At 40.4% G+C, this 26,778-nt stretch overlaps 1 protein-coding gene across 11 annotated transcripts in view; it reads right to left on the bottom strand.

Annotated features, from left to right (window-relative positions):
• Window positions 1-26,778, bottom strand: part of LOC144929103 (protein furry homolog-like) — a 349,363-nt gene that overhangs the window by 20,590 nt on the left and 301,995 nt on the right. For all 11 annotated transcript variants that reach the window (XM_078852535.1, XM_078852539.1, XM_078852543.1 and 8 more), the window contains 4 exons: window positions 15,703-15,956; window positions 8,147-8,354; window positions 4,648-4,797; window positions 3,247-3,345 (listed from right to left, as the gene is read on the bottom strand). In XM_078852535.1, coding sequence (XP_078708661.1) covers window positions 3,247-3,345; window positions 4,648-4,797; window positions 8,147-8,354; window positions 15,703-15,956 — 711 coding nt within the window. The remainder of the gene's footprint in view (window positions 1-3,246; window positions 3,346-4,647; window positions 4,798-8,146; window positions 8,355-15,702; window positions 15,957-26,778) is intronic.

Raw genomic sequence — 26,778 nt, 5'->3', positions numbered from 1 at the left:
AATAAGGAAGGTACAGAACAACAAACTAAAGAACTGGTATGAACTGGTGAACTGGATTTTAGTGATGTGTAAGGAGTTTTGTAACTTGTAAAATCATCCAATAAATACTGCTAGCTGAAATGCACATCTCTGAAGCACGCAATCTGTATATGGTGAACACTCTGTGAGAATTTGTATGTCTGTCTCCCTTTTGTCTTGTACTGCTTTGTTTTTAGACAATAAATTTGGCTAAGTTAGGTTAATTGGTCTTTTGAACATTTTAAAGAATGAACAGCAACTGCAGTCAAACAATTGGCTACACCTTTGGATCAATATTTTCTTGTGCCTTGTTTATTTAACTTCACTGTGCGTTCGCTCAACCCTTCTGAAGACTCCCAATTCTCCATTCCTTGTACAATACACAAACGGTGGTGAACAAAGAATGACCATTGAAGAAATGAAAAGAATATGTTTTAAAACTGTAGAACAAGAACATTTTTTGGAGAAAATTAGCCACTGATTTCTAAATTAAATTATATTATGCTAACTAAAACTGATAAAAGTTTTACCATCTTTTTCTTTCTTGATGCAAATTAAAAAAATAATAACCAAATCTGCCTTAGGCTCTCAGTTGTTTCAGAACAATTTCTTTGACCCAATGAAACCTTTGCCCTGCCCTAGTCACTCACAAATATTGCAGTAGAAGACAGGCTGAACACAGAAACAGTCCTTGGGCAGTCTTTTGACAGCATCACTACAGAAAACATGTGTGCTCCACTGTGATATATTGACAGAGGCCATCATTAACTTCCATACACCAGATTCCTTTATATAAACAAAATGCAGACAACTCAAAGAGATTCTGCATTATCTTTATGCATAGAATAATCTATAATAAAAAATGAAAATATAAAAATATAGTTGAAAATTTAAAGTGCATTTATGGTTAGAAAGGTGACTAAGATTGCTACTTTCTTATTCACCAATTAGAAAAAAAAAATCACATGTGTATAATGGGCAATTAACTCACTGAGAAACAATCCACATGGAGAGAATCTCACAATGCCATTTTGCATAGTCACTTTTCAGAGTATAAACACATACCTAGGTTCAAGTCCCTACTCTGCCTCAGACTTCATGAGTGACCTTGGGCAAGTCACTTAGCCTCTCTGTGCCTCAGTTCCCCATCTGTAAAATGGGGAAAATAGTATTTGCCTATTTCACAGGGATGTAAGAATAGATAAATTACAGATAGTGTGGCACTTTGATACTGTGCTAATGGGGGCATCCCTAAAATTAGATGAGATTTAAACTTAATCAGAAATATAGTTAGTGCAAGACACTTATACTTGTGCTTCTCATAATCCAATTATTGTTTAGGATTTTTCAGGTTTTTAAAAAATGGAAGTAGTGATAAGAGTAAGGGTAACAAACTAATACTAACACACAAGCAGACCTTTTTTATTTGAGCCATCTACTAAACACAAAGTCAATTCTCTTGATTTTGGCTGCCCTGGTAACTTTGAAAAGACTAAGATGAAACCATGTGTTTCATTTATGTTTTGATTTAGTCTCATCTCAAACGAGAAAAGTGTCGTGGCTGAGAATACAGTAGCCTAATAAACCTAATTGAAATTTCTGTCCCTAAGTGTGTATTTAAAAGGACAATGCCAACTAGAAAAATCACCTCTGTGTGAAAATTTAGGATCTATTATGGTGTGACTTCTAATATTGCTGTAACTGGAGGAGATTATGGTGAAAATAATGTGTCTTTTTTACAGTTTGTTTACTTTGTGCATTTGATAGAACTTTGGATCTGATCCAACTCCCACTGAACTCAGTGGCAGTCTTCAATTAAAGTTAGATCAGGTTCTCTTGAGCATAGTCAGTTTCACTGTTTCCTCTGTATAATCAATTTTTTCTCCAGCTAAAAAAAAGACCTTATTAACATCAGAAACAGGACAAGAAAAGTCCTTATTAAAAATGTTAAAAAAGACTTTTTAATAAAATTCAGGAAACACAATTTAAAGACTCTAATAAAAACTAGAGTTTTCAAAAATGTTTCTCCAAGAAGTTCAGACTGATGGAGTCTCATTAAGTATGGAGATACTTTACCCAGGAAACTGGATACGTCTTGAGATTCCTTCTAACAAAAATGTGGCAGCATGTCTGAACCATTTGATAGGTGATTGCAAGTGTGATGTGTTTATGGTCATTACATACTTTGAGTGGTGCAAGATTGATGTTTACCACACAACCCGATGCCTACATGAATCTATTAGGGAAATATCAAAAGAGACCATTTATATTTTCAAAACAGAAGAGCCAGAAAGACTGAATTCAGAGCCAATGTCCCAGGCTCACATCTTTGGATATACCAATGGATGCAAGCCCTTAGGGTAAGCCTGCATGGAACTGATTCAGCACATTTCCTGAGCAGCTTCTGACAGACTTCTGTAGATCACCAGCAACATTTGCAAAATGTCCTCTCCTAATGGTACCCCAAGGGGTCAGTGACAACAGTACCAGCACTGCCCTTCCCAGAGACTGATCCCTTTTCTCGACAACTATTCCTATACAGGTGTGTACAAATTGCATCTCTTCCTGTGACTGCAGAGGTGAATCTGGTTCCATATTTTCTTTTAGTTGGTGAAAGGGTAATCTGTTTGAATTTTCTGAAGTTAGTATCCTTCTAAAGTCAGTTTCAATACATTGGTTCATAAAAACAAGCACACATGCTTTGCTGAAAGTTCAATTTTTAAACCTACTGCCCTTTGCACAGAGGATAGGCATTAAATATACCTTCAGGGTCTAAACTATTTCATCATATTGTCTAAATGTCAACTTTATTTTAAATCTCAGCATCACAGACCCTCTCTACCCCATAGTACTTATATGAAGGAGTAAAAAGCCTACAATGAGTTCAGCATTGATGCTAAAATTCTCTTTTACCTTTTGAACATCTAACAATTACCCATACACACAGTAAAAAGTAATAGTGTGTAGGTAGGTGCAACAAGCATCAACTACCCATAGCACAAACAACTCTTTCAAACTATACACAACAGAGAATGCTAGTAACAAAAGGAAGCAAGCTATTCCACCAGTATGCCACAGCAATTTCTTTTTTAACTTTAAGTCTACTATTTTGTTTGAGATACAAGACAGACATGTAGCTTTTTAAAATCTCCTTGATAATCTTTTGAAATTCTAGTATTTTTTAAAATTCTGAAACAGGTATCAGCCTATGGAATAATGCAGACTCACCTGCTCTGCTGCCTCTCTTTTGGCATTATAGGTATCTAGATGTTCTTGAAGCTCTAGAACGCTGAACTTCAACATTTCTAGTAAGCCACAGGACATCAGCTAGAATATAAAAATATTTTTTTTCTACTAACAAATTAAACACTTAAATTGTTAGACCACATTTGGGATATCACATAAAACTAGCTGTTCTGCACATCACAGTAAAACCTCTGTTTTTAGCTTTAAGCAAACATTTGCAGCCACACCACCCCAAGCTGAGATCTAAGCAGATCTTGTAAGGTAAGCAGGGTTGTGCCTAGTAGAACTTGGATGAGAGATCTCAAAGGAACTCCTAAGTGCTGAAGGAAATAACACTTGTGATTCAACTTGTGGTACATTTCCATCTAAGAGCTAAATCATGAGTTTGCAATCTCACTTACAGGGAAGGACAATGTGTTGTGTTGTCCCAGAGCAGCTTAGGAGGGAGACTGTGACATTGTGACACCCTATGTCCCTACCAGTCTCCATGCTACTCAAGGAAGGGAATAAACTGTGCTGGGTCTACAGCTGTTACAGCTTATACTATTTGGAGCACTGAGGTAACTAAGCTGCCAGGCATGTTGGTGTGGGGGGGATGAAATCATGGTCTGTCAACTCTCCTCCCTTTCCTGCTCACCTGTGCAAGGGACAAGCAGTGGCTCTGTGGAGTCTGCTTCCATCCTGCATGCAGCCCAACAATGCAAGGGAGTAAGTGGGCTCCTTGTGCCCCTTGTACTGCCTTATGCCAGTGTGCAGAACAGGCCACAATCTAGCCCCAAGTCAATATGGAACCAGGATATTGTCAGAGGTACTGTTCTGCTGGAAATACTATGATTTGGATTTCCCTGTGTAGATAAGCCCTATGGCAGACTCAAAGTCAGTAAGGAAGGATAGCAGAATCTGACCAGGATATTGAATGCCTCCCCCCGCACCATTTAGTTTGACAAATGAAACCTTGTAAAGAACAGTGAGTGAAATTAATTGATATCTACTATCTAAATCCACTGTTTGTCCTTACCATATACAAGTTATTTGGGAGAAATAATTATATTTAACAATTTTTGTATAATTAGAAAGGGCTATATTTCACAACTGAACTTACAGCTATAAACTATTGTTTTAATACTATTCTGTTTCATTTATACAAATTAATCTTTTTATTTTTAAATACAAGTACTATCTATGCTGCTGCAATCACTGACAATGGGAGAGATTTTCAAAGGCACTACTATCAGTTGGCTGTCTGCCTGGAATTTTGAAAAAAATTCCCTCAATATTATTTTGCAAAGGTTGAACCATAAAACATTCTGTGTGCCTGCAGGAAGATTACTAAATACATAGATATTTTAATCTAACCGTGTATTGCTGCACATGAGATTTTACCGTTTCAGCATCAACAAAGACTGTTGGGCATTCCGAACACATCATCATCACCTCCAGCGAACTTTTAAATTTTGTTCCAATACGCTGTAGACCTTCACCAAGAAAACTGATTGCATCATTTGTTATAGTCCCAAACTTTCTTTGAATGGTCTAGAATAATAAAAAATAGAAAGAAATATTTACTTTGCATTACTTCCTTTTTTCTTTTCTTTTTCCTGATAAAGGAAAGCTTTTTTCTATTATGACAAAGAATTTCTATGTAAACTACTGTCATTTCTGACAACACACTTTTTTTTGTCATTATTAAATTATACACACACTCACAAAATATGGACTGTTTGCATAATAAAAGCAGTAAAACACTATAAGAAGGGAAATAGTTCCCAAAATTATGGTACTATATATTGCCTTGAGTCAGGGATGAATGCATTATTTAGGAGTAGTAAAGCCACAACTTAGATTGTAAGCTCTTTTGGGGCAGGGATTCTTTTTGTACAGTGCCTACTACAACAGGATCCTTGTCCATGACTGGAGCTGGTAGGTGCTACGATAATACAAATAAATAGGACCCTAGCAAATTCATGGTCCATTTTGGTCAATTTCACAGCCAGGGTTTTTTTTAAAATTAGTCAATTTCACGTTTAAAGATAGTTACATCTGAAATTTCACAGTGTTGTAACTGTGGGGGTTCCAACCCAAAAGGTGGTCAGGGTGGAAGGGCTGCAAGGCGATTGTAGTGGGGCATGGGACTGCCACCCTTACTTCTGCTCTGCTGCTGGCAGGGGTGCTACCTTTAGAGTTAGGCAGCCAGAGATGAAGGCTGCTGCCTGGGAGCCCAGCTCTAAAGCCAGTGGCAGCACAGAAGTGAGGGTGGTAGGGTACTGGGGGATGGGTGGGGGACAGAAGGCGACAGCTGGAGCTGCGGCTTCCCCACATGGGGGTGGGAGGGGGAGTGACAGCTGGAGCCACAGAGCTTCCTGCTGCTGGGGAAGATCCCAGAGGTGGGTATGACCCACCCTAGGAGTGGCCCCTGCAGGGGAAGAGAAAGTCTCGTCCCTCCCCATTTCCGGTTGACTAGCAGCTGGAGCCCTGTGCAGGGTAGAAGACCCCATGAAATCTGGCACCTGGCTAGGGAAGATTAGATTTCACGGTCCATGACATGTTTTTCAGAGCTGTGAATTTGGTAGGGTCCTACAAATAAATGATAAGTAGCGATTTATGCAGGTCACTGTCAACAAGTGCCAATTAAAAAATTATGCCTGCAAACACCATTATATATTTGATACAACATAGTTAGAAAATAATATTTCAGAAAACTTTTTGAATTATGTTTATTCATTTTTTTAAAATTAAATAGGTTTATAAGTCTATGGTTCTGACCCAGTATGCTCCTATAAATTCTTTTTATAATACCTGAAAAATTACAAATACATACAAAAGATCTACATTCAAATAATGTTAGTAAGATTGCAAAGTCAAGCACTCTGTAGCTAGGAAATGCCAGGATTAAGTTTGTCTGTTCAACCTTCATTCTGCTACTTGCACTTATGCGTTATGATCACGGCCCCCTATACTCTGAACCACAATGGACAAATTGTATGCCAGGTACTCCTTAGTTCAGTAGCAGGAAACTCTCAATTCCACAGCAGTACTAATTAGTTCAATTTGTTGATTTTTCATAATATGCTGCTGAATTCTCTAAATTTTATGGAGCCTCTGGGTAACAGAGAACAGTTATTCCCAACATAGCTAGATGCTCAGGGACACTGTGAAAAGAGCACTCAGCTTTTCTCTGTCATTGCTACTCCAAGTGGGGGTTTGGGGCTATGGTGCAGGAGTGGGGTATGGTCACAAAAGGCCCCTTACCTTCTTGTGGTACGCCTATGGCCCCCAATTGCCTTAATCCAGTCCTGCACATGTCAGAGCCTGGGTGAGATGGAAATCTCCCCATCGCCTGCAACCCAATGACTTGGCCTTGGTTTGCAACATTCCCCCCAGGGCACACACCTTCACAGCTAGTCAAGGGTTAGTCCTCATGAGCCAGGGAGAGCTGTTGCTCTGCTTTCTGGCTCCTCCTTTTATGAACAGCAGGGAAAGAGAAAGTGCTGTTTACGTAATGCATTTCCGCTTGTGGTAAAAGCAGCACAGAGAGAGGAAGCTAAAGCCAGGTCAAGGTGGAGCAGGGAGGACTAAAATGGCAGGTATCTGGCTGAAGCAAAATGGCTGATTCTGTAGCCAAAGCGCGAAATTCCATAGCATATGACAAAATGACAAATTCAGCAGAGAATCAGAGTACATGGGATACTAATTGTGATACAGTCTTTAATTTCAAAATCACATACTTTTTTCCCCACTTGACCCCTGCCTCATTCAGTGCACAGGATGGATGGTGATCAGGGAATGAATGAGGGTTATGTAGTGAATGAACCTGTTGTTTGAACCATCCTTTCTTCATTTGTTGCAGAATTTGGAATAGTGAATGAGGCAGGGGACTGCAGCAAGAGAAATTATGGTTTCCTGGTCAAGGCAGTTGAATGCCACCCAGTAGGACTGTGTTGTATCATAACCTCTGTCACAGACTTCCTGTGTGATGCTGAACAAATCACTTAAATCAACATTTTCACAAGGGGATACTAATAGTTTGTTTCTCTTCTTCTGGGCGCCCAACTTCAGACAGCTGTGGTCTGATTTTCAGAGAAGCTGAGCACTTGTAACGACAGCTGAATTAACTGGGAGATGATGCTCAAGCCTCTGGCAGTAAGGCAGTGTTGTCTGGAGGAATGAGCACAGAATTGGGGTCAGAAGGTCTTGAATTTTAATATTTGTTCTGCCACTCACTCACTGTGTGGCCTTGATCAAGTCACTTTGTCTTTCTGTGTCAGTTTCACTGAGGTAATACTTATCCACCTCCTCACAGGATAGTGAGAGGATTAATTAATTAATGCCTAATTTGCAGTGTTTAGAACATATTAAGTGCTATAAAAATGCTAAGTACTCTGAAAAAATCAGGCCCTAGCTGGGTTCCCAATCACTGAAGCAACCTAAATTAACAGAAATTTTTTAACTTAATCTCCTAGTATATCAATTCCCTTTCTGTGAAAAACCTCCTTACCTCATGGGGTTTTGTGAAGACAAACTCACTAATATTTGTTAGGCTGGCATACTTTGGTGATGAGTGCCACAGAAAAGCTCATGAAGAAATCAATAATTCTGCAAAGGGTTTGGATGATATTCAGTAAAAAACAAAGTGTGTGTGGGATGGGACACACAAATGATGAGGATAAAAAGAAATACTGAACAGATGCCTTATTTCCTGCACAATATCCATCCTTTGAATTAAATGAGGCAGGGTCCTGTGGAAAAAATACTTCATGATCATATAACTACATTATTTTAATATATTTGAATTTTTTATGGTAGTGTCAGGCCTTGGAAAATTAATTAGAAAAATGAACGGTTTGGAAAAGGGTCAGAAACTAATTAATAATGAGTCACTGACCTGAAATAACCTGGAGAACACATGAAAAGTATAGACTGCACAAGATCCATCAGTGTCTGACAGCATCTGATTGACGTGGCAGCGCCAGGCCTCCTCTTCATCATCATATGCCACTGGTTGAAAAGCTGCCAATATGTCAGAAAGAAATGGTGAAGGTGGTGGGGAAGTCTGTACTTCTGGAAAACCATCCTGTTCTTCCTCATCTTGGCTGTAAATAAAGTAAATGATGTAAGCTTGTCAGTAAATACTATGAGGAAAAAAAAGAAACAGTTTTCACTAATTTAATTTATTTTGAAAATTTTAATTAGAACATGCAATACAAGTGAGTCACTAAAATTAAAAATCTAGAGAGAATTCTGTTTTGTTTCGAACAAAATGCAATCTGCAGTGAAACTATAAACAATGAAGCAGGAGAAGATTAAAAGGCTTTTGTAAGTAAGGCGTTTGCTGCTATAATATAAATGTTGATACAAACAGCCCCAAATATCCAATAACAAAGTAAACATATATTATGCTGTTTCTGTTTAACATTTTTATCTATAGAACATTTAAGAAAGGGACATATTTTCTTGCCAAAAATAATATAATTGAATCCTTGACTATCTGATCATCTGCAATGTAGCAAAGCTCTAGCTTGTCTTGGGAGCAACCCAAAAGCTCTTGCTGCAGTATACCAATTTTTAAAATTATCTTAAGTAATATCTATATGTGGATAGAAATAGATTGGAACAGGTCCACTTTTATGGACAATTTAACAAGCTGTTGTTCAAAGAATGTCCTACAGATGGACTTTTCATCATGTATCAATGCTCTGATAATGCTGTTACTTATGAGACAGATTAATCAATGCTGATACTCAAAGTCACTAACAATTTTAAAAAAACTTCTGTATTAGAAGAAATTATATTTTTACACAATTATTTTTCTTGATGCTTTATTACACAACAAGCTTACTATTTTATTTGCAATTAGCAATGTTTATAAAAAACTTTATAAAATTTACATGATTTTTTCCCCCACAGTACCAGCCTCCCTTTCAAGAGGCACTTAAAGCACATTTTAAATAAAACTTATCCATTTAACACAATAACATGCCCACAAATTTACTTTCTTCTTGATGCTAACAATTCTAGTAGTAGATTGTAGCAGCTAAACCATGCTTGGTAGACCAAATTCCCCCTGCTTATTTTCCCAGTCCTTGACCAGAGAAAATCTTTTGAAAAACAATATTGTTTAGACTACTCATCACAGCAATCATTTACAACATGACACTGGAAAATAAGTTGGTTTTGTAATATTTGCATGTGTTCAGTTCAGTAGTGCAATGCCCATAAAAGCTACAAGTAAAGCAAGCCTTTGTGAGCAGGCTAGAGGCAGGCAGTTTCTCCCATAATCTACAAACAAAGTCTGCAGCATTTACCAGACACCTATTAGTCAGAGGACTAACCCTAAAAGGTTATCTTCATCACTGTTCAGGCTAGAACTAATTTTTTTTTAATGTAAACACATTGCAAGAACAGGTGAATTTTAATTAGTACATGGGAAATCAAACTGCTACTGACTGGCATCAGCCTTTAATTTTTGCAAGGCATATTACAGTGACCCAATATAAAAATCTACAATGTTCAGCTTCTTCTGTTCCTCTCTCATTGTGATTTATTCATCTTCAAACTCGGTCTGTGCTTTCTTGCTCTCCCTGAACTGCTAAAGCTTACCTTCTGTGGTCCCCAACCTTCCCCTGCCCCCATGCTGATGGGTTTGAGCCAACTGAGGATTCTTGTGTGACGCTGCTCCTCTAGGGCAGCTTTTTATGTGCTATGCATTGTTCAGAAGTGCAAAGGAGATAGAGCTGGGCCCAGGACTGACCCAACAGTTCCATTTCCTGAACGGAATAAAACTGTGAGGTTACTTTCCTCACAGTAAGAGTGGTTCTTCAAGATGTTTTGCACTTACAGGTATCTATGTACCCCAGCACAGGCGTTTGGAACATTTTCACTAGTCATGTCCATCAGGGGTCACACGTGGCCTATATGCCCTCATGCCCCTGTTCCCAAGGGCTTAAGGGCATAGCGACCACACTGCAACTTTGTCGCTCAGGATCCACACTCCTAGTTGCAGGGACAGAGGGTGTTTGTGAGATGCACATGTGCAGAACATCTCAAAAGACCACAGTTACTGTGAATTAAGCAACTGTTCTTTCTTCTCTGAGTTAGTGCACTTGTGGATCCCACTTATGGTGATTAGCCAGAAGTCACCATTTGAGGAGGTGAGGGGCATGAGTTATTTGAAAAGAAATGGCAAAACTGTCTTTCCAAAATGGACATCGGATATTGAAGCAATCACTAATGAATAATGTTCATAAACATATGCACTAATGGCCAGGCAGCCGCTCTGCAGATTTTGGACACTGCTATTTGAAAAGGAGTACTTGTGGCACCTTAGAGATTAACAAATTTATTTGAGCATAAGCTTTCGTGAGCTACAGGTCAAAGCTTATGCTCAAATAAATTTGTTAGTCTCTAAGGTGCCACAAGTACTCCTTTTCTTTTTGAGAATACAGACTAACATGGCTGCTACTCTGAAAACTGCTATTTGACTTAGGCATATTGTCCACATGGCTTGTGCTCTGGTAGAGTGAGTCCAAATATTTGAAGGAAGATTCTTTTTATTAATGTTGTAAGCAGTCGTAATACCATCCAATATTCATTTTGAGAGTCTTTGTGACAAAATAACCATCCCTTTGGATTTATTACCATAAGCAATGAAAAGTCTTGGAGTGCTACAAACAGATTTTACTTCTACCTAGGTAACATCATAATGATCTTCTGACATCTACAGTATGTAATTTAGGTTAAACCAATGTGAATGAGGTTTCAGAAAAAAGTCTGGTAAGTGAATAAGTTGATTGATATGAAAGTCTGACCATACTTTCGGATGTGGTCTCCTAGTTACACTCTCCATATGAAAAACTGTGTAGGGAGAATTTATCATTAAAGCTTGCAATTCATTTAATTTTACAAGTTAATATAAATGCCACCAAAATTGACAATAAATGAATTGGACAATTTGATAGAGGTTCAAAAGGAGGGTCCATAAGTGAAGAAAATACTAGATTTAAATCCCATGTTGGAGTGATCTTTCTCGCAAGAGGAAAACACGAACACCTCTCATAAATCCGTACACTGATTGATGAGAGAAAACAGAACCTCCTTCTACTGGAGGATGGAATGTGGAAATAAATGCCAATGACCTGCAATTGAAACAGTAAACAAATAATTGGAATAGAACACTGACATGGAACATAACCCTTAGATATTGCAGATAATGAAAATAATTTCCATTTTGCAGTATATGTAATCCTAGTAGATAATTTCCTGCCCGGAAGAACATTTTGTACCTCCAAAGAGCACTGACTACTTAGGACATCCTGATATCATCCAAACTGTGAGACACAATGAAGCTGCGTTTGGGTGAAGGACTAGACTGTGATACCATGTCCTTCTGAACTGGGAGTGTGATAAATTAGTGATTTGACAAAGCAGTATGTCCAAGAACCAAGACTGACGAGGCCAAGCAAGATCCATCAATATAATGCGAGTTTTTTTCTCACTTTACATTCTGTAACACCCTTGGAATTAGCGGAAATGGAGGGAAAGCATACATTGAACTGTGTGACCAACAAATGAAGAAGGTGTCTGCTAGAGACCTGGGATACTGTCCTGCTTGAGAACAAAATATTGGACATTTACTCTTTTGATCTGAAGCAAATAAACCTATTTGGGGAAACCCCCACTCTTGGAAAAGTCAGTCTAGTAAATGATTTTTTAATTCCCATTCATGGGATGAGGTCGCTTTCCTGCTTAGGGGGTCTGCCAGCCCATTACTCTCTCCCAGGAGATGAAGAGCTGTCAGACTGTACAATTCTGAATACACCATTCCCAGAGTCTTATGGCTTCTTGAGAACAAAGAAGATCTGACCTTGCACCTCCTTGCCTGTTTACATAATAGGCTTCTGTGAAATTGTCCATGAGAGCTTGGATTAAAGAGTCCTCCATCATAGGTAGAAACATTGTGCAAGTTAGTCTAACTGCACTGAATTTTAGGATGTTTACATGCATTGTGGATTGTAAATGAGACCAAAAGCCAAGAGTTGAATGTGATCTATATGTGCTCCCTAACCCATCTGGGATACGTCTGTTATCAGAGCTTTGGATGCTATGGGAGAAACAAACTGAACTTCCATATATACTTTTCTTTTATCCTCTGTCAGTCCAGAGAAACTAGAATCTGGTCCAGAATCACCACCTTTAATGACATGTCATGAAGCTTTGGGTTGTAAACTGACTTGAATCCAAGTATGAAATAGTATCGGACATAATCTGGCAAACAGAGTTACAACTGTAAATGAAGCCCTATGGCCTAGAAGATTCAGACACATCCTGACTGTTTTGGAGGATCAGATTCTTCATTATCTGAAATTTGTCTGGGGGGAAGAATGCTCTTGCTGCCACCAAATCTAGGAGAGCTGCAACAAACTCTATAGCAGCGGTCGGCAACCTTTGAAAAGTGGCAGGGGCCAGCGGACAGAACCCCAGACGGGCAGTGCAGGAGGCAGACGGAACCCCAGACCGGCATACATTTTGCCATACATTCTAATATTTCTTGAAAGGTTTTAAAATCATCAAAGGGTAAAACATGTAAAATGCCTTCATCAGGCAAGGAAGAACAATGTAGATGATCAGAAGGATCTTCCTGATGAATAGGTATTTCCTCATCATTAGTATCTTGTTGTTCCTCTGTCTCTTGAACTTAATGAGGACAGTGATAAGATTCACAAAAATTTGCAACAGGCTACTTACATGTAGACCACATGTATTGTGGGGAAACTTGTCCTTGAAAATGTGGATATTATGGCCCAGGATGTCTGATATGACCATGGTTGCTGATCATATGGAAAAGAAAAATTTGACCAATTTTGGGGAAGCCAAGGAGTATACTGAGGATTTAAATCCTTAGGTTACAGGAGGTTCTTTCCTATATCCCTCCCTGACGTTATTTTCCTTTTGTCTATATACTTTCCTCTTTGGAAGGGATCTCTTGTCAGAGTCTGAGGAGGAATTAAGAATCTTTGGATGCAGAAACATCTAATATTGGAGTCATATAATAGGTGACTGCAGGATCTGAATGGAGTTCACATTCTTAATCATACTGCCATGTTTTCTCAGATACATTTTCATCATAGGAACCTTGTTTCTTTCTAGGAAGGAGATCTGGCTAGTACCAAAATTGGGGAAAACTCTCAGGATTGGGGAGTCAGGTGTTAGAATTACCCTGAGATTTGGCGAGGACCTAAAAGAACCTCTCAGAGATGAGAAATTGTTTGGAAGAGAAACCTGTGCTGAGGATGCTGTCGCTGTCTCCCTCTGCAATGAGGAATCCTCAGAGGCTGGGACCAGTGCAAGTAGCAAGCAGGATTTAATTAATAATGATGATTGTTACAGGGTGTACCTACAGCACACTGGTTCAACACGGGATAACCACACTCTGTAGGGTGAGGAAGCCACGCCCCCTCACCCCTGCTGGGCATGCTCCAGCTGGACCCAGCATATAAAAAGGAGTAGCTAAGTTCAGTCTGAGCTGGCCACCGACAAGAGCAAATGTGTGTTACAGGTTCCTCCAGGGACACTGCCAGAGCTCCAGGACCCAGAAACCAGCTAGGCTGAGGCTCCAGTGGACCCCCAGCCGACTGTCACCAAAGGAGGAAAGACAGCAGAGGCCACAAGATTACCAGCTTTGGATGGAAGTGTAGGAAGTGCCGCAGGGATCTGGACTGAGCTACTGGGTGAGCTAGACTGATTGTGGAAACACTGGTTCCCTAGGGCCACACAGCAGGACTGCCCCATTGACCTTAACCATTGGGTCACGCTGCCATGTACCCAAGGGCAACTGTACTGACTCTGGCCACTGGGCTGTGGTTACACAAAAGGCTAGGCCACTTGGACTGCTAAATTTCTACTTTGATTCCCCCAAGACCTGACGCCCCACAATGGGGTACACTTGTGACAATGGTACCAATAAAGGCAGTGCGGAGTAGACAATGCTGAGTGTTGCGGTGTTGTGACGGATAGTGCTGATAAATCTGATGCCTTGGTGGGGTATAATAAACACAACTTTGCATTCCTGTGTCTTTAAGCCCTTGTTATCAAAGAAGATCTCTGTGCTGGCTCTTCATTATGGTGCAGCAGTGAGGGTTCTGGTCCCACTTTTTCCCAACCCAGCAGAAAATGATTCCTTTGAGGAGCCCATCCTCTTACTTTGTCAACTTGGCATTTAAGATGTCAGTCCTTGGACAACAGAGGTTCTTGACGACTATGATGAATTTTTTTTTACTCTCTTTCAGTTTCTTTACCGCTCCTGTGCTCAGTGTCACATTTCTAGGGACAGGAGCACTGGAAGGATGAGTTGGGAACAAGAAGTCTCTGTGCTCAGTCTCTACTTCAAGGCCAGTATAATGCTCATGGATTTTTCCATAAGAAAAAAAAAAAAAAGAGGAGAACCCTTCCCCCCCCACCCACACACAGGAAGGATGTGATTTGAAGCTGGGAGATCTAGGCTCTGACATAACTAACCCTGCTCCAATCTGCTCTCTCTCTCCCTCTTCTGCCAATGGCTAAATGAAACAGTAACAACTACACCTCCACCCTGATATAATGCGGTCCTCGGGAACCAAAAAATCTTACCATCTTATAGGTGAGACCGTGTTATATCGGGGTAGGGAGAAGAATCGCTCCCTGCCCCAGCTCACCTCCGCTCTGCCTCCGCCTCCTCCCCTGAGCATGCCGCCGCCACTCCGCTTCTCCCTCCCTCCCAGCCTTGCCACGCCAATCAGCTGTTTGGCGCAGGAAGCTGGGAGGGATGGGGGAGAAGAGCGGCGGTGCGCTCGTGGGAGGAGGCGGAAGGGAGGTGAGCTGAGGCGGGGGGGGGGCGCAGCAAGTAAGTGGGGGAGCAGAGGAACTGCTTGAGCTAACACGAATTCAGATATAACGAGGTAAAGCAGCCCCGCTCCCCGGAGCGCTGTTTTACCGCATTATATTTGAATTTGCATAATATCAGACCACATTATATCGGGGTCGAGGTGTACAACTAACTATAAACAAATTAATTATAAACTTCTACTCTAACAAGTAACAAAATCTACAAAAAGGACACAGTTTTGTTCTGACTCACTGCCTAAAGTGGTTAGAAAGAACTGAGTGGAATTTGGGCATACAGGGTGCATGCACAACCCTTGCCAGACACTACTAGTGAAAATGCTCCAAACTCCTGTTCTGGGGTACACCGACACCCGTAAGTGGGATCCACGTTGGGAGTAACTTGAAGAATGAATCAAACATTTATTTGATGTGCTTATTTTAAAAGTTTGTACTGTTAGTAGATTTCTGATAATAAGTATGAGAAATTCAACCAGAAAAAGGGTTGCTTTACTTGACTAATGTGAAAGCTAGAATATACAAGTGGTACATTATTTCTGAAGTTAAAATAAAGTGTACTCTTACCTAGATAACCCAGAGAAGTCAGCTTCTTCTTCTTCACATCTCTCATCTAGCTCTTTCAAAGCAAGGGTGACATCCTCTTCACATATAGATTCAGAATAGCTCTCAGGAGCTGGCAGTTCTGGCATTTCAGGAATTTCTTCCAACTCTAGAGGTTCCTGACAGATTAGAGATTCTTGTTGTTCTTGTAATACATATGATCCAGTGTCTTCACTAGCAATGCTAACCTGTTCATCCTTGACAGCTGAACTGCCATCCTGCAAAGCAAGTATATTTTTCATTGCTCTTACAGAAGGGACAGATATATATCAACTTCTTTTAAGCTACAGGAATCAATGCTTAAAACCAAAAGTATGTTTACATAACCCAGTTTTATTTTAAGTATTCAGATATCTGGATTCTTCATATACAGAATTATACACCTTTAGTTATGCTTCAGTCATAAAGAATCTTTCTTTTTAATGTTTTCCAACTTCTGGTTAGAATACTCCTCAATTTTTCTTTCTAAAATGCGATTTGTCATGTATAGCAAATGTAATTTTCCCATTAATGTCAACTAATGATGTTACAAGAAAGCCCTCTCATGAAAATGTGTGCAAATACTTTAAATATTTTTCTAGACAAAACTAATATGATCAAAACCTTCAAAGCTTAACTTTTGAGTGAACAGATCAAAAATTATTGGCTCATGATTGCCTATAGCATCAAACTCCTACTTCCAGAATGACTATGAAAAAACTTTTCCCTTTCCATTCTCCTTCTTCACACAGTTTCCCACCACAAACAACTGGCAGAATGGAAGTAATCACCCTGGGAAACAGATTTTGCATAATTTGTCTTAATAAACTGGAGTTATTGTTAGAACTCTCATTTTTAACTCTGACCAATTAAAACTATATACTACGTCATAGACTATCATGAGTAAATCGTTCTGATATATAATGTTAGACTGTCCTGTACATTTTTCCATTGTAAAACGCTACAACATTAACATCACTATACTAAACAGATGATGGGTTTTGGACTTATCTAATATATGAATGAACCCAAACACCTGAAATATTTATTAGATTTTATTTCCACAATAAAAATCAACTTCCTTATAATTGTTGTTCTCAGAAAGCAATTTCCTATATAGATTAGCACTCTTATGGTGATGTTATGTCTCCTACACTGGGACACACAGGATTGCTCTCAAACTATTTCAGAGAATTTCTACCGTGTGTGCGTGTCTTTCTTTTCAATATAAACTAACTGAACGCGTATTAAAGACTGGACAATCCCTGAATAGCAGTACATCATTTACTCTCCCATTGGTCCTGAAGCTATTAGACCTTCACAGTGATACGACAGGCTGTGAGTACCCAGTTCCTTATAAAAACTGGCTAATGACATCACTCCTGAAGTACCTCTTTTAGATATTAAATCTCAGGTTCTGTCACATAAAATAGCCATTTTGTCCCACAGACCAGTTAATGCGCATGGGCATGCCAGACATTTTTAAAATAGGTGTAGAAAAAACAATTTAGGTCTAAATAGTGGCCCATTTCTAGTACAGATTTTTTCAAATCAAGGTCAATGGATGAGTCCAGATCTACAACGAACATAACGGAGAGAGATCATTAATAAGATAAAGTATTCTCTAGATATTCTTCCAGATAAAAAAGGAACAGTCAAATGTGTGCAATTGTTCTTCTGAATATTGTTGTCTGTGTTAATATGTGCTAAATGTGTCTTCTCGTTGAAATTTTCTAGACTCCTTAATAGAGAAGTGCTTTCAGTTAAACTGTATGTAGTAGAAGAGCATAAGGAACACATGGGAAATGGCATAATTTTTCAGAAATCTTAATGAATCTGCAATGCCAGTAGTGATGCAGACTGATGTTGTATCCTTCCTTAAGAACGTGCTTGATTGTTGGGTATTCATTTTCGTAAGGAAGGCAGTTGGGAGGTGTGACTGCAGCATACATAGACATAACAGAACTACTGTTAACCTAGCTAGATCAAAGCTAGCTCAGGTATGTCTACATGTGCTCCCTATTGCAGTGTAGACATTCTCTGATGCAAAGGAAAACTTAGCATATTATTTCTACGCTCTATCTGCTTTTAGGAAGAAGGGATTGACAGCTGGAGGCTTTGACACAGAATACTACACAGAGTCCCTTTTGAAACTTGCAATTTATAATTTGGGGTGGGTATTTCTGGAAACTGCTGGAATCTTTTACTTTCACTTCAGCATCCACATAAGAGAACAAAGAATGTTTAACCAGGTACAATAAACTTTTTTCTTTAGAGTACAAATATTTTCTACAAGAATGTATTATTCCCTTAATTCCATATGTATAGTTTTGCTCATATTTTATATTAATATAATCTATAAGCAAACACAGTTTGCAGATAACTGTCAAGGTAAGTAAAGAAAAAATCTTCATTAACAATGCAGTCACTTTTCCATAATGCCTCATCTTTAGAGCACAGATTTAGAGACTAGGTTGTGCTGCAATGTTATAAAACTAGGATCCTGTGACAGAATGGGAGTAGCTTAAGGCCAACTCACCACTCTATAAGCTTCCCAAAGGGGCCAAATTTGGGAGATAATTAAGGACTGGGTCATTAACCAGTTAACAAGGTGATTCAGCTTGTCAGCTGGGGACAGTTAAAAGGGAGACAGGAAAGGAGGAGGCAACGGCTGGAAGGAAGAGCAGACACCCAGGGTCTCAGAGAGATGAGATCTCTCTCCCCATCGCACCCTGTGCCTATGGATTAGGTAGAGCTTGGGGGAAGTCTTATGCTGTGGGGACACAAACCCGTATAAGACACTGTAAATAAAGCATGCTGTGTTGAACCTACAGGGGACTATGTGAGGACTGTTTGCAAAGCAAAATGCATGGGGAAGGGGAGCCCAGTTCCTTATACAAAGTAGTCTCATCTTCAAAGGGTTTTCAGGATGGTGGCCCTGAACTGTAAGCAAATTCAGAATATGGAAATTAGGTTAAACTTCTACATTTAGAGACAATTAATAATCAGATACTCGAATCTTAGAGAAAAAAATGTTTGTATGACTGAACTGAGCTACAGGAGAAGAGTTGGAACAGTCTTTTAACAGATTATATTAATATTCCGTTTTTTACCACCTAGTGCCCCAATCCCACAACTGGATCTGTGCAGGTGGACCCTTGCATCCATGTAGAGCAGGGGTCTTAAACACGCGGCCCACGGAGTTATTTCCTGTGGCCCGCCATAGGCACCGACTCCGTGGGTGCTCTGGGGCTCGAGCACCCACTGGCAGCCAAATTCCTCCCCTGCAAGCATGCCGCACCCCTGCTCCTATGCCTACCTCCCAGTGCTTCCTGCCGCCAAACAGTTGTTTGGCGGCACTTAGGACTTTCCAGGAGGGAGGGGGGAGCAGCAGGGATGCAGCGTGCTCAGGGGAGGAGGAGGAGGAGAAGAGGCAGGGCTGGGGCAGGGATTTGGCGAAGGGGTTGGAATAGAGACAGGGAGGGGGCGGGGACTTTGGGGAAGGGGTTGGAATGGGGGCAGGGAAGGGGAAGAGTGGTAAAATATGAATTAACGGATCCTTGCAGCACAACTACATTTAGCGTTTCTTCAGCAGTAATTTAACAGGGGATGTAAAGAATATAATTTGCACTGATGTCTTTGAACTACTCATTGGGGGAGCAGATTCTTGGGGCAGCGGTATGAAGGAGGTAAATGGATTCATTCTTGTGAATGATGTTAGTTACTTTAAATCTGTCTGTTCCGTGGAACAGGACAGGAGCTTTCTTCTTTATGTATGACTCAATTCTTTTCTTCCCCCATATCAGTGAGTTTCCCTCATTCTGTCTCTTCCCATTCTCCCAGTCACTTTCACTCTGCATTTTGATTACTCTTCCAGTCACTTACTTTTCAAATCCCATGGTCTGATTCTCAGGGCCATTTCCAACAAGGCCTCAAGTGAGAAAGAGATGCAATTTTAGACCTTAGGGCTAAACATGAACACTGCATACAGCTGGGCACATCATCGGCTGGTATAAATTGCCAGAGTTCAGTGGAAGTCAGTGGAGCTATGGCAATTTACACCAGCTGAGGATCTGCCCCAGCATTTCTATTCTGTAGGGCTATTATAACATATCTAAGGTTTCAGTGATGTGGCTCTCGGGCCAATGTACTAGGCCTCATGTGGACCTCGTGGTGATTTGAGTATGAGATCCCTGATGTAGAGCTTCACTGATTTTATTAGAGTTCTGTGCAGGTGCAAGGATCCATCTGAGCAGTCAGTTTCAGAATTTGAGACTATGTCCTTATATGGACATTGTAAACTCATGTAGGTTTAAAGAACAAATTCAAAATGGCAGATCAGAATTTCTCACCCTTGCAAAACGTAGCATTTTATTTTATATAAATGAGACAAAATTAAACATTTTAATAATCCAAAGAGAAAGACACTTTGGATTCTAATTATTATGGTTGTGACTACTAACTTTTAAAATCCATAAATCTGTCCCTGGAATAAAACAAACAAGAACTTGCAGCACAAGAAGATCAGCAAAACAGAACCTTTGCTAAAGGAAAAATGCTGTATTAAAGAGAAGTTACTTACCTTGCACAGTAACTGGACTTCTTCCAGATGTGTGATCCCTATGTGTATTCTACTGTGGGCACACATGTGCTCCATGTGCCTGAGACTGGAAGATTTTTGGTAACACTGTCTGTTGGTCCACACATGTATCCTTCCTCTCCTCACTCTCCAAACAGAGTACAAGAGGTGGTGTGGACCAACCATTTCTCCAGTTCCTTCTCTACTGCAAATTGTAAGAGAAAGATCTGAAGCAGAGGGGAAGTAATGTGGGTACTAAAATACAACAGGGACCACTCATCTTGAAGAATGCCAGTTACTATACAAGGTAAGTAACTTCTTTCTTTGAGTTCTGATCCCAATGTATTTTCCACACGGGTGACTGACAAGCAGTAGTCATTGAAGAGGGTGGCAAGGACCTCTGCTATATCAATGACAGGTGTACTGCTGTACTGATAGATGCATCAGCTGCTGAAGCCTGCACTAGGACATAGAGTCTCATGAAGGTACAGATCAAACCCCACACATAGTTGCATTACAAATTTTGATGACAGGAATGCCACAAAGAGGGTAAGTCTACACTGCAATTAAAAACCCATAGCTGGCCCATGCCAGCTGACTTGGGCTCACCAGGCTTGTGGCTCTTTTTACTGCAGTGTAGACTTCTGAGCTCTGGCTGGAGCCCAGGTTCTAGGACCCTGGGAGGTGGGAGGATCCCAGAGCTCAGGATACAACCTGAGCCCAGAAGTCTACACTCCAATTAAACAGCCCCTTAGCCTGAGCCTGTGTCCACTGGCACAGGCCATCCGTGGGTTTTTAATTACAGTGAAGACATACCCAAAGAGGCTACAGAAGTGGCCTGAGCTCCAGTGGAGCGAGTGCTCACTCCCTGTAAGAGAAGAGCAACCCATAACACAGGACAATGCATGCCAAAATCGACGTGGAAAGTCTTTGGGAAGAGGTTGCTTCCCCTCTCTGTTCTGTGAATGATATACATAATCTAGGCAGTTTCCAAAAGGATTTTGTTCTTTGCAGGGAGAACACCATGGCCCAACAGATGTCCAATGAATGAAGTCTACTGTCTTCACTGGCGGCGTGTGGCTTTGGGGAAAAAGGTAGGCGGAGTGTCTGATGAAAACCCAAGACCACCTTGGTGGTAAATTAAGGATGTAGTCTGAGAGAAATGTTATCCTTATGGATTGTATACGGTGGGTCTACCATAAGGGCCCTCAGTTCACCTACTCTTTTGGCTGAGGTGACGGCTGCCTAAAAGGCCACCTTCATATCAAGTAGACTAAAGAGCATGAAGCCATGAGTTTGAATGGCGCACTTGTTAACAACGAGAGGACCAAACTGAGATCCCATGTTGGGATAGGTTTGATCATGGGAGGAAAGGTTCTGACCAGATCCTTCAGAAAATATACTGTCACAGGATGGGTGAAGATTGAATGGTTATCAATCAGAGGATGACAGGGCTGATAGCTGTAAGTGGACACTTAGAGAACTAAGGGAAAGACTTGTTGTCTTTAAGGATAGGAGATATTTAAATATAGGAGGGACATTGGATTCCTCTGGAGTTATCTGGTGACACTGTAACCAGATCGAGAACTTTTTCCGCTTAGCTACATAGCATTTCCTCATGGAGTCTTTCCTAATATTGTTAAAGATGGTCTGGCCTGTCTGTGAACATGACCTCTTTAAGTTCGACACCCTTCCAAATATTAGACTGTCAGGTGGAGGGAGCTGGACTGGGATGTCTGACCCTGCCCTTGTCTTGGGTCAAAAGGTCTGGGAAGATCTAGATGCTGATATATGGGCGTACTGACATCTGAGGAAGTCTGTCATCTGAAGAATTGTCTTGGCCATCTGGGAGCAGGCAGAATGATCATTGCCCCATTTTGTGCAATCTTCCTGAGAATCTGAAGTAAGAGGAGGATGGGTGGGAAGGAGTACCTTAGTTGTCCTGACCAAGTAACTAGAAATGCATCACTGCTGGAGTCCTGACTTACGGCTACTCTGGAGCAGTAAACTGTGCATTCATTGTCTGTTCTGCTGTGACACAAACAGTTCCAATAGAGACCCCCTATTGATGGAATATATTCTGTATCATGGAATCATGCAATTCCCATTTGTGGTCTGGTGACAAATATCTGCCACAGCGTTGTGTATCCAAGGGAGATGTACTGCTGACAGGGTTATCTGGTGTCGAATACACCAGTTCCACAGATTGACTGTCTCCATGTAGAGGGAGATGGATCTCACTTTCTCGTTTGTTGACGTCGAAATCTGTTGTTATGTTATCTGACATCACTTGACTATGCATTGACTGAATGACTGGGAGAAACTGCTTGCAGGTTTCTTGGACTGCCTGCAGTTTTAATATGTCTATGGGAGCAGCAAAGTATCCACTGATTGTTCTGCTCATGGGGACAAATGATACTGCTAGATTCTTGCTAGGATGCATCAAGGAAGACTATGCCAAGCTGGGGAAGATGCTTAAAGGAATGGAGGCTCAAGTGATCTTCAGTGGGATTCTACCTGTTCCTAGAAAAGGAGAGTGAAGAAAAGACAAGATCATGATGCTCAACAGATGGCACAGGCATTGGAGGGCTTTGGGATGTTGGACCACTGGGAGGCATTCATGGACAGAGGACTGTTCTCATGAGATGGACTCCACCTAAGTAGGGAGGGAAATAAGACTTATGGGATGAAGACTGGCAAAACTGGTTAAAAAAAACTTTACATTACTAATTCAGGGAAGTCGGTTGGGGGAATGCTCATGTAATTTCTACACCTGATACTAATTCTGAGTGGGAGGAGATTCAAGTAAAAAGAGGATACAGCAATGAAGAAAGGAACAACAGAAGGCAGGAGAATGGACAAGAGGAAATAAAGTACCAACGGCAGTAACAGACCAGTTAGACATATACACAGTGAAGTAACTGTACTTAATCAAGTGAAGAATCTGGGTGCAGTCAATCAGAAACAAATTAGATGTCTGTACACCAGTGCAAGGAGCCTGGATAACAAAACGGAGGAACTAGAACTATTGGTTCAGGAAGTGGAACTAGATATTACAGGGTGTGACAGGGTCAGACCAGATGGCTACAGGAGAGTGCTGAAAGGCAGGTATATTAGCCCCAGGATAAGTAGGTCCTTTTTCCCTTGGTAACTGAACAGAGGTTACTCTAGGTAAATTAGAACACCTGGGGCCAATCAAGGGCCTGCCAGTACCTGTTAAAAGCCTCCCCTCCAGCCAGATAGGCACGCGATAGGAGTTGTAGGAGGAAAGCGCGCTACTGGGGAGCTGGGCGATGCAGATGCTGACAAGCACCAGGAGGAAAAACTGCACACGTACAGAGGTGAAGGGCAGGGAAAACCCTATCTAACAGGGTGAACAGTCCTTCTGGGCCCTGGAGGTCCGAGGGAAGAGATCTTGCCAGAGAGGAGAGACTGAACTGGGTGCCTGGTTTGTTGCCACCACGCCTGGAGAGACTACCACAGACTAAGAGGCTCCCTTCCCCCTCCCTGTCCCCCATCAGGGAGGCCGGGAGGAACCCAGCTCAGGCAAGGTATGGACAGCAAGCCCAGGGGCGTGGGGAAATTCTGAGGTAGAGAGGAATGCCCCAGCCCACCACTAAGTGGAAGCGCGGAACCCACTGTGGCAGAGAAGGAGCTCTATCACAACGGATAATGAAAACATGACGGAATAGTACTCATAATTGGAACACCAGTATTGAATTCTCTGTGCTGTTCAGGAAAGACAGAAATAAAAATAAAGGTGGTCAAGTAGCATTGTATATTAATGATGAGGTAGACTGTAAAGAAATTAGAAGTGATGGATTGGTAAAACAGAATCTGTTGGGGTTAAAATTAAGGCTGTCGATTAATTGCAGCTAACTTACGCCATTAACTCAAAAAAGTTATTCGCGATTAAAAAAATTAATCATGATTAATTGCAGTTTTAAATCACATGTTAAACAATAGAATACCAACTGAAATTTATGAAATATCTTGGAAGTTTTTCTACATGTTCATATATCTTGTATTCTGTGTTGTAACTGAAATCAAAACGTATATTATTTTTATTACAAATATTTGCACTGTAAAAATGATAAACAAAAGACATAGTTTTCAGAGTCGTAGCCATCTTAGTCTGTATCAGCAAAAACAACGAGGAGTCCTTGTGGCACCTTAGAGACTAACAAATTTATTTGGGCATAAGCAAGTGGGTTCTAGCCCACGAAAGCTTATGCCCAAATCATAGAATCATAGAATATCAGGATTGGAAGGGACCTCAGGAGGTCATCTAGTCCAACCCCCTGCTCAAAGCAGGACCAATCCCCAACTAAATCATCCCAGCCAGGGCTTTGTAAAATAAATTTGTTAGTTTCTAAGGTGCCACAAGGACTCCTTGTTTTTTAAAAGAAACAGTATTTTTCAATTCATCACATACAAGTACTGTAGTGAAATCTTTGTTGTGAAAGTGCAACTTACAAATGTAGATTATTTTTTTACATAACTGCACTCAAAACCAAAACAATGTAAAACTTCAGAGCCTACAAGTCCACTCAGTCCTACTTCTTGTTCAGCCAATCGCTCAGACAAACAAATTTGTTTACATTTACAGTAGATAATGCTGCCCTCTTCTTATTTACAATGTCACCAGAAAGTGAGAAGAGGCATTTGCATGGCAATTTTGTAGCCGGCATTGCAAGTTATTTACGTGCCAGATATGCTAAACATTCGTATGCTCCTTCATGCTTCGGCCACCATTCCAGAGGACATGCTTCCATGCTGATGATGCTAGTTAAAAAAATAATGCATTAATTAAATTTGTGACTGAACTCCTTGGAGGAGAATTGTATGTCCCATGCTCTGTTTTACCTGCATTCTGCCATGTATTTCATGTTATAGCAGTCTCGGATGATGACCCAGTTCATTTAAAGAACACTTTTACTGCAGATTTCACAAAACGCAAAGAACGTACCAATGTGAGATTTCTAAAGCACTCGACTCAAGGTTTAAGACTCTGAAGTGTCTTCCAAAATCTGAGAGGGACGAGGTGTTTTGTTTCAGAAGTCTTAAAAGAGCAACACTTTGATATGGAAACAGAACCCGAACAACCAAAAACGAAAATCAATCTTCTGCTGATGGCATCTGACTCAGATAATGAAAATGAACATGTGTCGGACCGCACTGGTTTGGACTTTTATTGAGCAGAACCCGTCATCAGCATGATGCTTGGAATTATGGTTGAAGCATGAAGGGACGTATGAATCTTTAGCGCATCTGGCACATAAATATCTTGCGACGCCTGTGCCATGTGAATGTCTGTTCTCACTTTCAGGTGACATTATAAACATGAAGTGGCCAGCATTATCTCCTGCAAATGTAAAGAAACTTGTTTGTCTGAGCAATTGGCTAAACGAGAAGTAGGACTGAGTGGACTTGCAGGCTCTAAAGTTTTACATTCTTATTTTTTAAAAGCAGGTTTTTTTGTACATAATTCTACATTTGTAAGTTCAACTTTCATGATAAAGAGATTGCACTACAGTACTTGTATTAGGTGAATTGAAAAATACTATCTTTTTTTTTTACAGTTCAATTACTTGTAATTTAAAAATAAATATAAAGTGAGCATTGTACACTTTGTATTCTGTGTTGTAATTGAAATCAATATATTTGAAAATGTAGAAAACATGAAAAAATATTTAAATAAATGGTATTCTATTAAAGTTTAACAGAGGATTAATTGCAATTAATTTTTTTAATCGCTTTACACCCCTAGTCAAAATCACTTTGAAGAAGAAAAGTAACAGAGGCTCAACTGCGATACTGCACCTGGTTTGCCCAGACCCCTATGATCTCATTTGGATATAGATAGCGACCTCTTTAATATTTTTAATGAAAATAAATACTACTGGGTATTGTGTGATTATGGGAGACTAATTTCCCAGCTACAGATTGGAGGGCAGGTGCTACTAATAATGGTAGCGCCCACATATCTTTGGATGCAGTAGCCAACAAATTTCTTCACCAAACAGTCACCGAACCAAGAAGAGGTGATGCCCTTTTAGATTTAGTATTGGTAAGTAGCAAGGACCTCATAGAAGAACTGGTTGTAGAGGACAACCTTGATTCAAGTAATCATGAGTTAATTCAGTTTAAATTGGAAGGATAAACAAAAACAGGCCTGCAGCTAGGGTCCTTGATTTCAAAAGGGCAAAAACTTTTTAAAAAATGTAAGGAATTAGTTAGGGAAGTGGACTGGACTGAAGAAGAACTCAAGGATCTGAATGTGAGTCTTGAAAGTAAAAGTCAAAGTTGCAGAAACTATCTGAAGCCTACGTTCCAAGCAAGGGGAAAAAAATCATAGGGAAGGGTTGCAGACCAAAGTGGATGGAGAAGCATCTCAAAACAGGTTATTAAGAGAAAGCCTATTAGGAATGGAACAAGGGATGGATCAGCAAGGAAAACTACCTCTTTGAGGTCAAAAAGTG

This window comes from Lepidochelys kempii, chromosome 4 (genome assembly GCF_965140285.1).
Source record: "Lepidochelys kempii isolate rLepKem1 chromosome 4, rLepKem1.hap1, whole genome shotgun sequence".
NCBI classification, from domain to species: domain Eukaryota; kingdom Metazoa; phylum Chordata; order Testudines; family Cheloniidae; genus Lepidochelys; species Lepidochelys kempii.
This window is presented reverse-complemented; position numbering and strand designations above follow the sequence as displayed.